This window comes from Carlito syrichta, unplaced genomic scaffold, assembly GCF_000164805.1.
Source record: "Carlito syrichta isolate Samal-C Ts95f unplaced genomic scaffold, Tarsius_syrichta-2.0.1 Scaffold314544, whole genome shotgun sequence".
Taxonomy (NCBI): domain Eukaryota; kingdom Metazoa; phylum Chordata; class Mammalia; order Primates; family Tarsiidae; genus Carlito; species Carlito syrichta.
Window position 1 is genome coordinate 759,983 of NW_007258640.1, and position 18,370 is coordinate 778,352.

General features: G+C 41.3%; 1 protein-coding gene across 2 annotated transcripts in view; it reads right to left on the bottom strand.

Annotated features, from left to right (window-relative positions):
* The window catches only part of SBNO1 (strawberry notch homolog 1), a 97,483-nt gene that overhangs the window by 35,677 nt on the left and 43,436 nt on the right, over positions 1–18,370 (bottom strand). For both annotated transcript variants that reach the window (XM_021719341.1, XM_008071615.2), the window contains 12 exons: positions 17,664–17,861; positions 16,852–17,019; positions 16,578–16,753; positions 16,065–16,196; positions 12,927–13,062; positions 11,752–11,864; positions 11,575–11,646; positions 11,028–11,127; positions 9,045–9,119; positions 7,132–7,278; positions 6,610–6,704; positions 6,430–6,522 (listed from right to left, as the gene is read on the bottom strand). In XM_021719341.1, coding sequence (XP_021575016.1) covers positions 6,430–6,522; positions 6,610–6,704; positions 7,132–7,278; positions 9,045–9,119; positions 11,028–11,127; positions 11,575–11,646; positions 11,752–11,864; positions 12,927–13,062; positions 16,065–16,196; positions 16,578–16,753; positions 16,852–17,019; positions 17,664–17,861 — 1,505 coding nt within the window. The remainder of the gene's footprint in view (positions 1–6,429; positions 6,523–6,609; positions 6,705–7,131; positions 7,279–9,044; positions 9,120–11,027; positions 11,128–11,574; positions 11,647–11,751; positions 11,865–12,926; positions 13,063–16,064; positions 16,197–16,577; positions 16,754–16,851; positions 17,020–17,663; positions 17,862–18,370) is intronic.

Sequence of the window (18,370 nt, forward strand, 5' to 3'; positions counted from 1 at the left end):
CAGAAGCGGCCACTGCACTCCAGTCTGGGAGACGGAGCGAGACTCCAATCAAATTTTTAAAAAAAGAAAAGAGATCTCACTATGTTGCCTAGTCTGGTCTCAAACTCCTGGGCTCAAGCAATCCTCCTGCCTCCACCTCCCAAAGTGCTGGGAGTACAGGTATAAGCTACTACATCCAGTCAAAAGTGTTCTGTACACAGCAAAGCTACAATATAAAGCCCAAATGTTGAACAAATTATTCATATCTATGTACATAAAAATGAAAGAAAATTAAATACTAGAGAAACTTTGGAACTCAGGTATATAAGTTTTAGTTTAGCTTTTTTTTTTTGAGTTGGAGTCTCACTCTATTGCCCAGACTGGAGTGCAGTGGCCGCTCCTGGCCACTGCCACCTCGACCTGCTGGGCTCCGTCTCAGCCTTCCAAGTAACTGGAACTACAGGCACGTGCTACCACGCCTGGCTGATTTTTTGATTTATTGTAAAGATGAGGTCTCGCCAAGTTGCCCAGGCGGGTCTCGAACCCGCAGGATTAGGCAATCCACTCACCTCAGCCTCCCAAGGCGTGGGATTACAGGCTGAGCCACCGAGCCTGGCTAGTTTTAGTTTTTAACAGTTGAATTTATAAAGGAAGTTCTAAGAGAAAGAAGCTTTAAAAAGTTCCATTTAACCCAGGTAAAAACAAAATTTAAAAATTCATTCCATTTTAATGAATGATGAAGAGCTTCCAGGAAATAATCTCTAGAGCAAAACTGAAGGAAAAAGAAAAGTTTCAGGGCTGGGGGCACTGGCTCACTCAAACCTTAATCTCAACACTTTTGGGAAGCCAAGGCAGAAGGATCACTTGAGGCCAAGAGTTTGAGACCAACAATACCTCATCTCTACCAAAAAAATTTTTTTTAATGGTTATACTCCCAGCTATTCTTTTTTTTTTTTTTGAGTGGGAGTCTCACCCTGTCGCCCAGACTGTAGTGCATTGGCTGCTCCCGGCCACCACAGCCTCGACCTGCTGGGCTCCGGCGATCCTCCCGCCTCAGCCTTCTGAGTAGCTGGAATTACAGGCATGCGCTACCACGCCCAGCTGATTTTTTGATTTATTGTAGAGATGAGGTCTCGCTGCCCAGGCGGGTCTCAAACCCTCGGGCTCAGGCAATCCACTCACCTCAGCCTCCCAAAGGCGAGGGATTACAGGCTGAGCCACCGAGCCCGGCTCCCAGTTATTCTTGAGACTGAGGAGGTATGATTGCTTGAGCCTAGGAGTTGAAGGTTGCAGTGACCTATTATGATCATGTCACTGTACTCCACCCTGGACAACAGAGCGAGACCATCACAACAGAAAAAAGTTTCAAAATATTGGCGCTTTCACAGGTCTTCTCTACACAATCATTGTTTGCTAATCTATTAACATTTTACATTATTATAATGATAAAAGAAAAAGACACTATTTTATTCTCCTCTTCATAGATATTAGGGATGTTGTTTTTTATTTGTTCATTTGAACAAAAATGTGAAACATTATTTCTTTCCTTTTTTTTTTTCCTTTTTGAGATGGAGTCTCACTTATCTAGGTTAGAATGCAGGGGCACGCTCACGGCCACTGCAGCCTCAACCTGCTGGACTCAGGCGATCCTTCTGCCTCAGCCTTCCAAGTAGCTGCCTACAGGTGTGCACAACCATGCCCAGCTAATTTTTTCATTTATTGTAGAGACAAGGTCTCACCAAGTTGCCCAGGCTGATCTCAGTCAATCCTCTCACCTTGGCCTCCCAAAGTGCTGGGATTACAGGATTGAACCACTGCACCGGGCCCCGAAACATTGTTTTCTACAATTACTGTAAAGTCATAAAATAATGATAAAGGTGAAAACTACGTTAAATTTGCTTTAATCACTTGATGGGAAACAACTAAACCTTTACTTACAGAAACAGAACTTAAGGTATTCAACAATGTAAGAGGTCTTAACAGTGTCAGGTAATAAAAATTTAAATCATCACAGCACAGTGGAAAGTGATTCTGACAGTTTTCCTAATGGTAGCACATGGTACACACACTGAAAAACATGTCTGCTTAATACTGTGGAGGTTCACAGGCAAATAGCCACACAGCCCTGGAATGGTCCCTCTGGGGCCACCAATCCTCACTGTCTGCCACCTGTTGCCACGTAGAGAAGGAAGCATCAGTGTTACCAGCCTTCCCCCTAAGGGAAGCTGGGGATCAGGACTTTCATCACAAACTACCAATGGTGAAAGTCTGCCAATAATTTCAAATTACAAACAATAACCAAGAGCTGAAAATGGTGGCATGTGCTTGCTGTAATTTCAACTACTTGGGAAACTGATGTGGGAGGAATGAGCCCAGGAGTTCAAGACCAGGTGAGGCAACATGGGAGACCCTTTCTCAAAAAACAAACAATAATGAACAACTTATGTGGACCAATCAAAATTGTGTCTAAGAGGGATAGGTGTATATAATAGGTGAATTGTACCAATGTCAATATCCCAGCTGTGACATTACACTGTAATTTTGCAAAAGGTTACTAATGGGGGAATTGAGTAAAGTATAAAAGGAGTTTCTCCATATTGTTTCTTAACAACATGTGAATGACTCTATAGTTGTGATAAGTATTTCAGAATTTAGGATCTAGGAGTCAGATCATTTGAGGGTTTTGCTCTAAATCAGGGACCAGCAAGATTGGCCCGTGGAGCAGATCTAGCCTAAGGCTCCTAATCTTAAGTACAGATAGAGGGAAGGAAAAAAGATAGGGAAGAAAGGAGAAAGGAAGAAAAACAGAAAAGGACCTGCAACAAGGACCATATATGGCCTACAAAACCTAACATATGGACTGCATGACCCTTTCCAGAAAAATTTAAGGGACTCCTGCTCTAGACAGTTCACTGATAGCCTCACCCTGCCTATGGTATCACTACTCATGGTCTTCTTTATATAGTTACTTCCATAAATATTTGTGAATATAAAGCAGAATGTACATACAACCAATCAAGTATTATTCAGTCCTTTTAAACAAAAAATGAAGCAACATTTCTGATATATACTATAATATGAACAAACCTGAAGAACATTAAGCTCAGTGAAAAAGGAACAAATACAGTATAATTTCACTTATATGAGGTTACCTAGACAGGCAAATTCAGAGAAACCAAAAGTAGACAGGAGGTGACCAGGGGCTAGTGGAGGGGGAATGGAGAGTTACAGCTTGATGGTTACAGTTTCTGATGTAAAAGACTGGAAAACAGGTAGTGGTGGTGACTATACAACAATGTGAATGTAATTAATACCACTGAACTGTACACTTAAAAATGTTTAAAGTGTGGGAGCTGGTTGGGCACAGTAGCTTATACCTGTAATCCCAGCACTTTGGGAGCCTGAGGCAGGTGGAATCCTTAAGCACAAGAGTTCAAGACCAGCCTGAGCAACTTGGCAAAACCTTGCGTCTACAAAAAAATCCAAAATTTAGCCAGGCATGGTGGCACGTGCCTGTAGTCCCAGTTTACTTGGGATGCTGAGGTGGAAGAATCATCTCAGCACAGGTGGTGGTGACCATGATCATACCACTGCACTCTAGCCTGGGCGAGAGTGAGACTCCAACTCAAAATATATATAGAGAGAACCTAAATGCTGGGTACACATGGGCATAGAAATAAAAACAACAGACACTGGAGATTCCTGGAGAGGGTGGCAAGGGTTGAAAAAACAACCTATTGGGTACCGTGCTCACCATTTGGGTGATGAACTCAAAGGAAGCCCCCTGCAACAACAATAAAAAAGAAGCCCAAACCTCACCAACACTCAAAATACCCATGTAACAAATCTGCACATGTACCCCTTGAACCTAAAATTTAGAAAAAAAACAACAACAAAACAAGAAGTGTGAGAAAAAATTTTTTTTTGAGTTGGAGTCTCATTCTGTCACCCAGGCTGGAGTGCAGTAGCACACTCACGACCACTGCAGCCTCAACCTGCTTGGCTAAGACAATCCTTTCACCTCAGCCTTCCAAGTAGCTGGAACTACAGGCACATACCACCACATCCAACTAATATTTTGATTTATTGTAGAGATGAGGTCTTGCCAAGTTGTCCAGGCTGGTCTCGAACCCATGGGCTCTGGCAATCCTCTCACCTCAGCCTCCTAAGGTGCTGGGATTATAGGGGTGAACAACCATGCCCAGCCTGAGACACTACTAAAGTCAAAAGAAATCTAATGAGACAGAAATGCAATGAGATACATCAGATGAAATCCCGGGACAGAAAAAGAACATTAGGTAAAAACTAAGAAAGCCTGAATAAAGTATAAGCTTTAGTCTTTTTAAAAAGATTATAAGCTGATTTACTTTTTTAAAAAAAAGATTGCAAGATGATTTTTTCCCATATAAATAAATGTAGATGTCCACCAATTAAGGAAATGATTAAGGGCTGGATGCGATGGCTCAAGCCCGTAATACCAGCACTTTGGGAGGCTGAAGCGAGAGGACTTTCTGAGCCTAGAGGTTCAAGACCAGCCTGGGAAACTTGGCGTGATCTCGTATCTACAACAAATAAAAAAAATAAGCCAAGTGTGGCAGCGCATCTGTAGTTCCAGCTACTTGGAAGGCTGAGGCGGATGGATCACCTGAGCCCAGCAGGTGGAGGAGTGGCTATGAGCGTGCCACTGCACTCCAACCTAGGCAACAGAATGAGATTCCAATAAAAAAAAAATATTAGCCAGCCATGGTGGGGCACACCTGTAGTTCTAGCTACTTGGAAGGCTGAGGTGGAAGGATCGCCTGAAACCAGCAGGTCGAGGCTGCAGTGGCTGTGAGCGTGCCACTGCACTCCAGCCTGGGCAACAGAGTGAGATTCTGACAAAATTAAAAATTAAAAAAAGAAAGAAACCTAAAAATGTAATATACAACAAAACTCAATGAACTGTATGCTTAAGTGGATGAATTGTATAATATACAAATCATATTTCATAAAGCAGTTAGAAAAAAGACAAAAATAATTCAAGAGAAAATAACTATTTAAAAAAATGGCTGGGTATGGTGGCTCATGCCTGGCCGAGTTGGTAGAGACCTCATCTCTACCAAATAAAAAATACAGAAATGAACTTGGCGTGGTGGTGTGCACATGTAGTCTCAGTTATTTGGCATGCTCAAAAGAATCCCTTGGGAACAGGAGTTTAAAGATGCTATAAGCCATGATCACACCACTGCACACCAGTCTAGGCAACACAGAGAGACTTTGTCTCATACAGAACAAAACAGATATGGAAAGAAAATCTAATAAATGTATAACAAGAGTCCTGGTAAAGGAGAAACACTAAAAAAAACAATACTAAGAACATTTCAAATAAAAATGTAATTCAGAAAACATTTTGGCTTTTTTTGAGCTGGAGTGTCACTACTCTGTCTGTGCTCACAGTCGCCACAGCTTCAACATGCTGGGCTCAGGCAATCCCTTCACCTCAGTCTTCCAAGTAGCTAGAAGTACAGGCGTGTGCCACCATGTCCGACTAATTTTTTGACAGAATCACCTGACAGTTGGTCGAGGCTGTGGTGGCTACAAGCAAGCCACTGTACTCCAGGCCTGGGCAACAGAGTAAGACTGACTCACAAAAAGAATTGTGTGGTCTCGGATTTGAATAAGACATTTCAAAATGAACTCGATATTGTGCCATATATGAATGTATGTATGCATACATGCATGCACGTGTATGTTCATATGCATATGTGTGTGCATATATAATACACATACACACATTTTCTCGCCTTAGTTCTGTCCACAGGCAAATAAATAATAACTAAAACAATGCAATGATAATATTAACTAAAATAGTAATTTGTTTTTTTTTTTTTTTGGAGTTGGAGTTTCACTCTGTCGCCCAGACTGGAGTGCGGTGGGACGCTCCCGGCCACCGCAGCCTCAACCTGCTGGGCTCCAGCGATCCTTCCGCCTCAGCCTTCCGGGTAACTGGAACTACAGGCATGCACTACCACACCCGGCTAGTTTTTTATTTATTGTAGAGACGAGGTCTCGCCAAGTTGCCTAGGTGGGTTTCGAACCCTAGGGAATCATGGGCTCAGGCAATCCACTTGCCTCGGCCTCCCAAAGTGCTGGGATTACAGGCTGAGCCACCGAGCCCGGCCTTAAAATATGAATCTTTAAGACAAAGAGCATTACTAAGACTAAAGTCATTAAATTGTGAAAAAAGTTGGACTTACTAAGAAAATGTAACAATTCTAAACTTACAACTAATAACATCCCTCAAAATATATAAAGCAAAAATACACATAGACAAACCCACAAACATAATAATAAATTATCAAAATAGAGTTATACACAAGTAGAAAATTGGCAAAGTGAAGCAACAATTACAGTGCTGGCAATTAAAAACCATTACATATGAACAGTTAACATTTAAAGGAAAAGTCGTACTTGCAATGACAAGTAAAAGCCATCGTCTGGTCCTGTCAGCTCAGCCCAAATCTTGGTAGCTTCCTCCCATGACATTCCCCTTTCTACGCTAATCTGTAAAAGAAACAAGATTTAAGCTCACCTATGTAAATGCCTCTCACAGGAGAACTAAGCTTCAACATGTACATTTTCCAAACTTACTGTGTATAATTCTACATGGCCAGAGGTTGAATATCCTGGAGTCAGAAACTTCTTAACATCGCTTTTCCTGACCTTTTCATCTCCAGAACCAAGATCTTGAACAAGAAAAAGCAACATACAATAGAACTTTTTTTTTTGATTCAGAGTCTCACTCTGTCGCCCAGGCTGGAGTACAATGGCATGGTCACAGCTCAACACGGCCTTGACCATCCAGGCTCAGGCAATCCTTCCACCTCAGGCCATTGAGTACCTGAGACTACAGCTGCCTGCACTACCACACCCAGGTAATATTTTTTTTAATTTCTTTATAGACGAAGTCTTGTTATGTTGACCAGGCAGGTCTCAAACTCCTGGGGTCAAGCAATCCTCCCATCTTGGCCTCCCAAAGTATTGGGATTACAGGTGTGAGCTACTGTGTCCAGAAAAAAGTACATTTTTATCAGGTACACACTTGATATTTTAAAAATTTCCCAAATGTTCAAATTCCCTAGGGTGTTAGGAAAAAGAAACTTTCCCACTTACCTAAAATACCCATATCATATCTTCCATTTTTTTTGGCATTTTGAACAACTGCAGTAAGTGTATCTGCAAAATACTGAAATAATGCATTCTGTTGATGCACCTCCATGCCCAAAATTCTATTTAAGAATTTTCCTATGTTGTTGTAATCTGTAATGACAAGAAATGAATGCGTTTATACACTTAAATGATAATCTAAAAATTGCTATGCATCTAGGCCTACTTCAAGTCCTACTCTTTGTTCTGAAGTCTTCCCTCCCAGCTCTAGTTCTGTCCCAACAACACATTGATAATCTGCCCATTTCTACCTCTAGCAATCAGTATCACTACATTATATACTCAAAAAAATTTTTCGAATTAAAAATTTTTTTTTTTTGAGTTGGAGTTTCACTCCCTCACCCAGACTGGAGTGCAGTGGCCGCTCCTGGCCACTGCAGCCTCGACCCACTGGGTTCCGACGATCCTTCCGCCTCAGCCTTCCGAGTAGCCAGAATTACAGGCACGTGCTACCACGCCCGATTGATTTTTGATTTATTGTAGAGATGAGGTCTCGCCAAGTTGCCCAAGCGGGTCTCGAACCCATGGGTTCAGGCAATCCATTCACCTCAGCCTCCCAAAGGTGCAAAGATTACAGGCTGAGCCACCGAGCCTGGCTGGAATGTTGGTTCTTTAACACTAACTTTTAATTCATAAAATCATAAGTGCTATATAAATTAGTGAATCTCAATTGTGGCTATACAATTAGAATGCTTGGTTCCTTTGGAAAACTACCAATGCCTGAGGCTCTACCTCAGGCTTGGGCAATTTTGAAAAGCTTGACAGCTGATCAAATTTGCAGATAGTGCTGAAAATTGCTTCTCCATGAACAGAACAGAGGTTTAATCTCTTATGGATACCCATAGTACCCAAAACAGCCTAGAATGCTCACTTATGATAGACTGAGTACTGACTTGATGCTTTCAGCTATAAAAGTATATATGGGGGGACCCCTTTAAAAAGAAGAATTTATTTATAAAAAATTGTGTATTTATCCTTATATGTTTAAACTTCAGTCACCTTTATTTATTTTTTATTTTTGAGTTGGAGTCTCACTCTGTTGCCCAGACTGGAGTGCAGTGGCCGCTCCCGGCCTCTGCAGCCTCGACCTGCTGGGCTCTGGTGATCCTTCCGCCTCAGCCTTCCAAGTAACCGGAATTACAGGCATGCGCTACCATGCCCGGCTGATCTTTTGATTTATTGTAGAGATGACGTCTCGCTGTCCAGGCGGGTCTCGAACCCACAGGCTCAGGCAATCCACTCACCTCAGTCTCCCAAAGGCACGGGATTACAGGCTGAGCCACCAAGCCCGGCTTCAGTCACCTTTAAAGTACTCTCTATTTGATGCCATACACCTATGGAGATACTTTTTCCACGGCTCAACACCATTTTTGAACTTGTCAATTCTGATGCCTTTTAGTGTTTCTGCTGTTTTTTGTTTCACCTATTCCACATTAGCAAAACGTTTCCCCCTTTGAGGACTTTTTTCATTCGAGGAAACAAGTCATCTGGGTGGAGATTAAGTGAAGGGAGGATGGGACATGGGGGTTTATGCCATTTTTGGTCAAAAACTGCTGAATACTTAGCAAGTTGTGAGTAGGTGCACTTGTAAATCAGTCATCATGAAATGGGGAAACTTGTTTAAAGAATCTCCAAAACCAAATTCACTGAAGCCGAATGCAGTCTCTCACAACAGCACTAACTGGTACACTGACACCGATGGGTTCCTAGAAAACTCACCTAGCAGGGAAAGCCTATACTACAAGGGGCCCACCCACCAAAACAATAATTCCAGCTTTTTGGATCCCCCTTGTATATAACAGAATGGATTCTAATATTATAATGACACTTATATGCACATACAAAGTTAACAGCTCTACCTTTATCAAGAGTAAGAATTCCCGAGCGATCTTCTACATTTATGAGACCAACTCCTATCAGTCCTTGTCGAACATCTGTAAGAAAATAACTTTATTTAAAAACTGTACAATCCAATGACTAATGGAGCTGCTAATCAAACTAGATTAAGTTCTGACATAACTAATCAAATTAGGTTAAGTTCTGACATACATAATATATATCTTCTATAGTTCCAATTTCATGAATTAAACGAGATACACAGTCACCAAAGATCTTTCGCCAATCCAAAATCCTACAGTGCTCAAAGTTCACAGTATATTCTATCACTTCATTAAAATAGCTTATCTAGCCGGGCTCGGTGGCTCAGCCTGTAATCCCAGCGCTTTGGGAGGGTGGGGTGAGCGAACTGTCTGAGCCCGCGGGTTCGAGACCCGCCTGGGCAACTTGGTGAGACCGCATCTCTACAATAAATCAAAAATCAGCCAGGCGTGGTAGCACGCGCCTGTAGTTCCAGCTACTTGGAAGGCTGAGGCAGAAGGATCGCCAGAGCCCAGCAGGTCGAGACTGCGGTGGCTGGGAGCAGCCACTGCACTCCAGTCTGGGCGACACAGTGAGACTCCAACTCAAAAAAAAGCTTATCTTTCCAACAGTAGTCCTGTACTGTGGAAATCTTCACCTATGCAGTTGTCACCCATGGAACTGAAACAATTTTATGCAAGTAGTAAAATACTAGATGTTTAAATAATTGTGTCAATAAGGACATAAGGTTGTTGTTTGTCAAAAGCTTTCAGTGATCATAAGCATGCCTGACTAGAATGTCAATACGGACTGCTACGATCACATATTATTGTGTGCTGACACACTAAAGGACTTTCTAGAGAAAAATGCTAACTCCATAATGACAATGATTCAAGTATCTTTCTTACATTTACTTTTTTTTTTTTACAAAATATTTTCAAAGTTTCCTAGACTTTCAAAATCATCTAGAGTACTTACACTTATAGTGTGGGCCATAATCTACACTATGGATTTGCAATGTGAGTCTAAAAATTTCTAGAATACTACTTGAAGTTTTTTTAATTATGGAAAGCTACAAACACAGAAGAAAAAAATATTCTATAAGTCACATGTACCCACTGTCCATTTTTAACAACTGTAAACGCATGGCCCATTTTGTTTTATCCACACACTACCATCAACCTTCACAAGTTATTTATCTAGGTACTTATTTAACTTTTAAATTTACTTTTTTTTTTTTGAGTCAGAATCTCACTCTGTCACCCAGGCTGGAGGGCATTGGCACGCTCACAGTCACTCCAGTGTCAACCTGCTGGGCTCAGGCGATCCTTCCACCTCAGCCTTTCAAGTAGCCAGAACTATAGACGCATGCTACCACACCCGGCTAATTTTTTTTGGTGATATATTCTAGAGACAAGGTCTCACCAAGTTGCCTAGCCTCGGCCTCCCAAAGTGCTGGAATTACAGGGTTGAGCCACCGCACCCGGCTAAATTTAAAGTTTAAAATCTATTTGGCAAAGTAATATTACTTTATGAAATTTATGTGTTTTAGTAACCTTTAATTTCTTAGTGTTGTACAATTTATGTCCGAAGGAAAAAACAACAGCAAATGTTAAGAAAAAGTGTCAAATATATCCTTGTCAGTAATCAACGTCCACTATGAAGATTACTTTTTTATTTTTTTTGAGTTGGAGCCTCACTCCGTCACCCAGGTTGGAGGGCAGTGGCACACTCCTGGCCACCATAGCCTTGACCTGCTGGGCTCCGGCAATCCTTCCGCCTCAGCCTTCCAAGTAGCTGGAACTACAGGCGCACGCTACCATGCCCGGCTAATTTTTGATTTATTGTAGAGACGAGGTCTTGCCAAGTTGCCTGGGTGGGTCTCGAACCCATGGGCTCAGGCAATCCTCTCACCTCGGCCTCCCAGAGTGCTGGGATTACAGGCTGAGCCACCAAGCCCGGCTATGATTATTTTTTAAAATTACCTTTGAAGAATTCTCCAGGATAGTCTGGGGGTGGTGAAACCATAGGAGAATCCAAGTTTACAATAGATTTCATGACAATTTCTAAAGCATTTCTTCCATACTGCAATAAAAACCAAAAATATTTTAATCAGTTACAGCATTTAGATAACCTTCTAACACACGACCATCTGAATGTTATAAAAATTACTATTGTACCTAAGGTTCAAACACAGTCCTTAACTATCTTTATATGTATTGTATACTGCCTAGATCATACCTTTGCATTTGAAAAATTAATAATTCCTTTATGTCTGGGAACTGATACATAATTCATTCACAAGTGTTTATTATATTCCTATTTCTCAACAAAAATAAAAAGATGATCATATTGCCAAGTCGACTGCCAATGATCTAATGTATGTGAAATCCTAAGTCTCACGAGAAGTTATGATTTTAAAACCATAAAGAGAGGTAGTTGTCAGCTTTACATGGTGACCACTTTCCCTTTTGGCTCACTACAGACCCATACACCACTACAAGTTCTCAGTTACTGAAAGCAGAAATGTACCTTATTGTCAAAGTTGAACCTGCTCAGATCCCTAGATTCTGTTGCTCTTCTATCACCATGTGTAAGCGCCCCCTATCAAAACATAAACATTTCAATCAAAGCACGGTTTAACCCTGTACTAGAAGACAGATAACACAGATCATCATTTACACACATCTACACAACTCAAAAACTTACCAAACTCTCTAGTCTTTTAGCAACAATAGATGCAAATCTTTGTTCTCCTGCCAATTCAGAAATCAGAAAGACATATTCGGGAGCTGTAACTTGGTTTGATCTATGAGTTCGTCCTGTAATGACATTTTTTTAAACATCACTGATTGTGTTCACTAGATCAAGACAGAATATTCTGAAATCTATTCCTAGCATTTAACACTAAACCGGTGTTGAGAAACCCTAAACAAGAAAAATTATAAATAATGTAACATTTACCATAACTCCCCAACAGGAAATTGAGAAGACTGACTTAAATGACATCCATATTTAAAGTAATGCTCCCCCTTCACAAAGGCACAGAACCTGCCATAAAACTGTTCAGTGACAAAAATATTATCACTATCACCCCAATTTTGATTAGCCTCAAGTTGCTTACAAACTGACAATCTGGAATCTCCCAAAATTGTTGTCTTTCACTAGTCACAGAAACATTAAGATGAAAAGGAAAGAAAAGGCTATGTGCCTTCAGTGAAGCTACAGAGGTTTGAAAAGGACATGGAAGTAACAGCTGCTCTAAGATGAACTTCAAATACCCAAAAGTTCTTGAAGAAGGCCACTCACAAGGAGCCCTCCTCTTTGATATAATGCCAAGAGCCCTATAAAATCCTACTACAGATCTTTTACAGATTTTAAGGCCAGTAAAAAGTAAATTCACAATGCACTATATACAACATACCTTAAATGCAAAATCCAAGATACAGAGTTATAAGATGTCTGACATTAAACATAGGGGTATTGTTGTTTGTTGTAAGAGACAGGGTTTTACCCTGCTTCCCAGCCTACATGACAGTGGCACTATCATAGCTCACTACACTCTCAAACTCCTGGCCTCAAATGATCCTCCTCAGCCTCCCAAAGTGCTGGGATTACACCCTCAAACTCTTGGCCTCAAATGATCTGCCTTAGCCTCCCAAAGTGCTGGGATTACAGGAGTGAGTTACCACATCTGGACCAAACATAGGTTTTTTTGGTATTGTTTTTTAGGTGAGAAAGCAGGATTTATTGAGAGGACATAAAAGCTCCCACAACGGGAGGGGACCTGAAGGGGCTGCCCCAAACATAGGATTTGATATGCAAACACGTTTCCATTGATTCCTAGCTATTCATTAAGTGAAACATCCAGTGTAGGAATTTACCAAATTGCTGAATTGCTCTGTCAGCACTCCAAGGTAATTCCAAAGTCATATGAACTCTTCGTCTTTGATTTTTAGCTCTCCGATCTGCTTGTAATGAAATACCTGAGCTGGCAGCTTCTGAGATGATAGCAATATTCTGTAGCAAATTTAAGAAAAACAAAATCACCTTTGTGCAAGAACAAATAAGGCAGTACCTTAAAAAAAAATTCTTCACTGAACTGTTGGTGGTTCAGCAATACTTACTTTCTCCTCCTTCAACAAGAGGTCATCTAGTTTAAGCAGGGTACATGGCAGTCCAGAATCAAGATTTTATTTCCCTGTCTCCCTTACAACTAAGTGTGGGCATGATCCAGCCACTATGATATAGGTATTATGTATAATGTTCAGGAAATGCCCTTAAAAGTAGGGGGCAGGTGAGTGGATTGCCTGAGCCCGCGGGTTCGAGACCCGCCTGGGCAACTTGGCGAGACCTCATCTCTACAATAAATCAAAAAAATTAGCCGGGCGGGGTAGTGTGTGCTTATAATTCCGGTTACTTGGAAGGCTGAGGCGGAAGGATCGCCAGAGCCCTGTGGGTCGAGGCTGCAGTGGCCGCTCCTAGTCTGGGTGATGGAGTGAGACTCCAACTCAAAAAAAAAGTAGGAGGCATGTCCTTCTCCCCTTTCTCTTCTTTGTTGGTTGAAATGTAGAGATACTGACTGGATATGAATCAGCTATCTTAGAACACAGAAGTAAGTTGTAAAGGGAGACCCATATAATTAAATGAACAATACAGAAGACACCTGGTCTTCAAAGGGCCACACCAGTCCTGCTCTACTTACCCAAAACGTGTACATAAGAGAAATAAACATCTATCTCATCTAATAGATTTTTGGATTTTTGTCATTTAATAGCCAAATCTAATTTTAATGTAATTCCTAAAGCATATAGGCCTATATTCATTAACCAATTACATTAAATAAGTAATACCTCTACCTAATCATTAAAATATACAGCATTAGCCGTGAGTATATATATATATTTTTAATTTTTGTTTTGTTTTTAGAGACAGGGTCTCATTATGTTGTCCAGTCTGGATGCCAAGTCCCCCAGTCTTATGTGATTCTTCCAGCCTCATCCTCCCAAGTAGCCAAGACTACAGGTGAATACCATCATGGCAGCATTCATACACAACACACAACACACATACACACACACACTTTTTTTTTGAGTTGGAGTCTCACTCTGTCGCCCAGACTACAGGTGAATACCATCATGGCAGCATTCATACACAACACACACACACACACTTTTTTTTTTTTTGAGTTGGAGTCTCACTCTGTCGCCCAGACTGGAGTGCAGTGGCCGCTCCTGGCCACCGCAGCCTTGACCTGCTGCCTGCTGGGCTCTGATGATCATTCCAAGTAACTGGAACTACAGGCGTGTGATACCACGCCCACCTAATTTTTTTGATTTATTATAGAGATGAGGTCTCACCAAGTTGCCCAAGCAGGTCTCAAACCCGCAGGCTCAGGCAATCCACTCATCTCAGCCTCCCAAAGGCGCGGGATTACAGGCTGAGCCACCGAGCCCGGCTTCACTTTTTTTTGAGTCAGAATCTCACTCTGTTACCTAGACTGGAGTGCAGTGGCACACCCACAGCCACCATAGCCTTGACCTGCCAGGCTCAGGCAATCAATCCTCCCACCTCAGCCTTCCAAGTAGCTGGAACTATAGGCATACATCACTACGCACAACTAATTTTTTGATTTATTGTAGAGACAAGGTCTCACCAAGTTACCCAGAATGATCTTGAACCCCTGGGTTCAGGCAATCTCTCGTCTCCACCTCCCAGAGTGCTGGGACTATAGGTATTATTCTACTTTTTTAAATTAAGGAATGAGCTGCATGAGGAGTCATTTTGAAGGGATGTTACCTATTTTTTAGCAATCACCTCGCTAATGCTTACAGTTTTCCCAACTAGATGGAAAAGAATGGCTCTGAAAACCTTAAGTTTGATGAAATTCATTTAACATTAAGAGTCTATAGAAACTCTCTGGATAGTGCTCAAATATGGAAGTTCAATCTATAAGTCACTCACATTAAATCTTCTTACTATAACATGTAATAAAATCTTACTATAGCAATAAAAGAAACAGCAAAGGATATACTAAGCTGGACACACTGAAATATCACTCTAGACTCAAAATTAGAATGAAACTAGAGTGACATTAGATGTTATTATGACACTAAGAGAACACAGTATTTTTATATTCTGGTTAAACTCTTCAAAGATCTCCAAAACTATCAAGAGTCATGTCTAAGTTTATGCATAACATACAACATTCATTACATTCAATTTATTATAATAAAAATTTATAAAATATCCAGTGAACATGGAATTACTAAAAACACAGAATGACAACACTCAATAGACATGATTTATATTAAAAGGAAAAAACCTGAACCCAGTAGTTCAAGCCAAGCCTGGGGCAACATAGTGAGACATTCTCTCTATATAAAATCAAAATATCAGCCAGGCTTGGTGGCTGAGCCTGTGATCCCAGCACTTTGGAAGGCCAAAGCAAGGGGATTGTCTGAGCCTGTGGGTTCGAGACCCACCCAGGCAACTTGTCAAGACCTTGTCTCTACAATAAATCAAAAAAAATTAGCCGGGCGTGGTAGCACGCACCTGTAGTTCTGGCTACTTGGAAGGCTGAGGTAGAAGATCGCCGGAGCCCAGCAGGTCAAGGTTATGGTGGCCAGGAGTGTGCCACGGCACTCTAGTCTGGGTGACAGAGTGAGACTCCAATTCAACAACAACAAAAAATCAAAACATCAACCTCCTTGGGTGTTGAGAAAAAATAAATAATAAATATCAAAACATTATCTGGATGCTGTAGCATGTACCTGTACTCCTAGGGGGCTGAGGTCGAGGATTACTTGAGCCCAGGAGGTTGAGACTACAGTGAATGGTGATTGTGCCACTGTATTACAGCATGAATGGCAGTGAGACCCTAACTCCAAAAAAAAAAAAAAAAAAAAACCCCCACAGAAAAACAAAAACAAAAACAAAACAAAAAACCAAGCCCTCTAAACCTTAATCTGAATCGTATGGGCACTGTGCTTTTCACCAAAAAGCATCCCAGAAAAACATACCTTATCTCCATCCATAAACCTTTGTTTTTCTGTAATATTCAGTATTTCCACAGGCACATCAAGTTCAGATCTTGACTCGTAAGATATGCTTCCATCATCATTGCTCACAACCCGCCCCTTGCGGCCAGTCATCTGAGAAGCCAAACAGCGTCATTATAATGAAGGTATCTGACAGTGGTGCATGGAGCTCAGAGCTCCTTTCTTAAACACATTTGGGAGATAGAAACAGAAGCCGTACTGCCCCAGACACCAGGGAATATAGAACACTTCAACATCGTCCCTGAAAAAAGCTGACATGTGGCCATGAGCACAAAAGCTGCGTGCTGAGTGCAGAACAGACCACTAGCTCAGGACAGATGCTCAGATACAGGGGGCAGGTATAGAATGACAACTAGAACAAGAATTTGATGAGACTGTTATGTGATGACGCTCTTACACCACTCATTCTGCACAAATTAAAAGTGGTAAAAATGTTACCAAGAAGAGACACAGGCCTAATCAAGTCATATTTACCTCAGCAACATTCTCAGGGCCACCAAGTTCATCAATAAGTTCATCCAAGGTGTTAGGAGGGAGGTCTTCAGCTAATTTTTCTAGCTTATCAAGTAGGTCTTTCTTCATCTGCTGGGCCCTTTCCACAGCATCCTGACTTGTTATAAGGCTATTGTTACTGTTGGTGTTACTGTTAGCTAGGTTAAAAACATTTGTTACAAATCAGTACAAACTTCACATATTTGTTTTATTTGAAAGTGTATTTCAAAGAAAAAGCTAATTTCTACAGGGATACCTGGTACACTATTAGGAGCAGGTGAGATAACCGGTGTAGATGAAAAACTAGGTCGTTTTGATCCAAGACCTGATGCTAATAAGGCACTTTGAATAGAATCTGGATCTATACTTTTCTTCTTTTTTTTCTCTTTGTTTTTCTTGTGGTCTTTTCTGATTAACCAGGGATCTGAGTGATAAGGAAAGACATATGTTAAATGATTTGTTAAACAAGTACAGATTCTTCAAAGGAAACAACACTTCAATTTTTTTGCACTGTGAACTGAAAACTTGTAACTCATCATCAGCTACACTCAAATACACTCAGTACAAATATGAGACAAGACAAGAGAAGACAGACAAGCCTGGAACTCTCCACCAAGCAAAGATTACAATCTGTGTGGCCATTTGTACTGTACAGAAAGAAAGGTTTAACACCCCATTTTCAAGTACATCATTTCAAGCACATTATTTATTTATTTATTTTATTTTATTTTTTGAGTCGGAGTCTCACTCTGTCACCCAGACTGGAGTGCAGTGGCCGCTCCCGGCCACTGCAGCCTTGACCTGCTGGGCTCTGGCAATCCTTCCGCCTCAGCCTTCCAAGTAGCTGGAACTTCAGGCGCATGCTACCACACCTGGTTAATTTTTGATTTATTGTAGAGATGAGGTCTCGCCAAGTTGCCCAGGTGGGTCTCGAACCCGCGGGCTCAGGCAATTCACTCACCTCGGCCTCCCAAAGCACTGGGATTACAGGCCTAGCCACCAAGCCTGGTCTCAAGTACATCATTAACTACCCACTTTAGTTTACATTTAATATACTGATGAACTTACCATCTTCATCATCTTCACTAGACTCATCTCTAAATGGGTTGAAATCATCATCGTCTCCAGAACTCATGTTTTTAGAGCTCTCATAGTCACTTTCTTCATTATCAGAGGCATCAGATTCACTTTCACTGTCATCAGAACTGCTACCAGTAAGGCCACCTACTTTTCGTGCTTTTTTGGCTTCTCGCGTTATTTCTTCACCTACCCATAACACCAAAGAAGAGAGTCAGCCCAAATACAAAGTTTCTCGAGATCCATTTTAGTTTGTGAGTAAATTCAAATGAAAAATAGAGAGGAAAACCATTTAGTTAAGTCAAAGACAAATAAAATTCATAAACAAACACTAACCTTTTGGACACCATAAGAAATCAAGTTATCCACAAGTATTCTCAAGAAGAAATCAGATACATAAGTATTAACTCAAGACTTCCTTCCAGGGTACAAATTTCAAAACAAATTTGTGACAAAAGAATTAAAACAGGCCGGGCTCAGTGGCTCAGCCTGTAATCCCGCGCCTTTGGGAGGCTGAGGTGAGTGGATTGCCTGAGTCCGCGGGTTCGAGACCCGCCTGGGCAACTTGGCGAGATCTCATCTCTACAATAAATCAAAAATTAGCCGGTCGTGGTAGCGTGCGCCTGTAATTTCAGCTACTCGGAAGGCTGAGGCGGAAGGATCGCCGGAGCCCAGCAGGCGAGGCTGCGGTGGCCGGG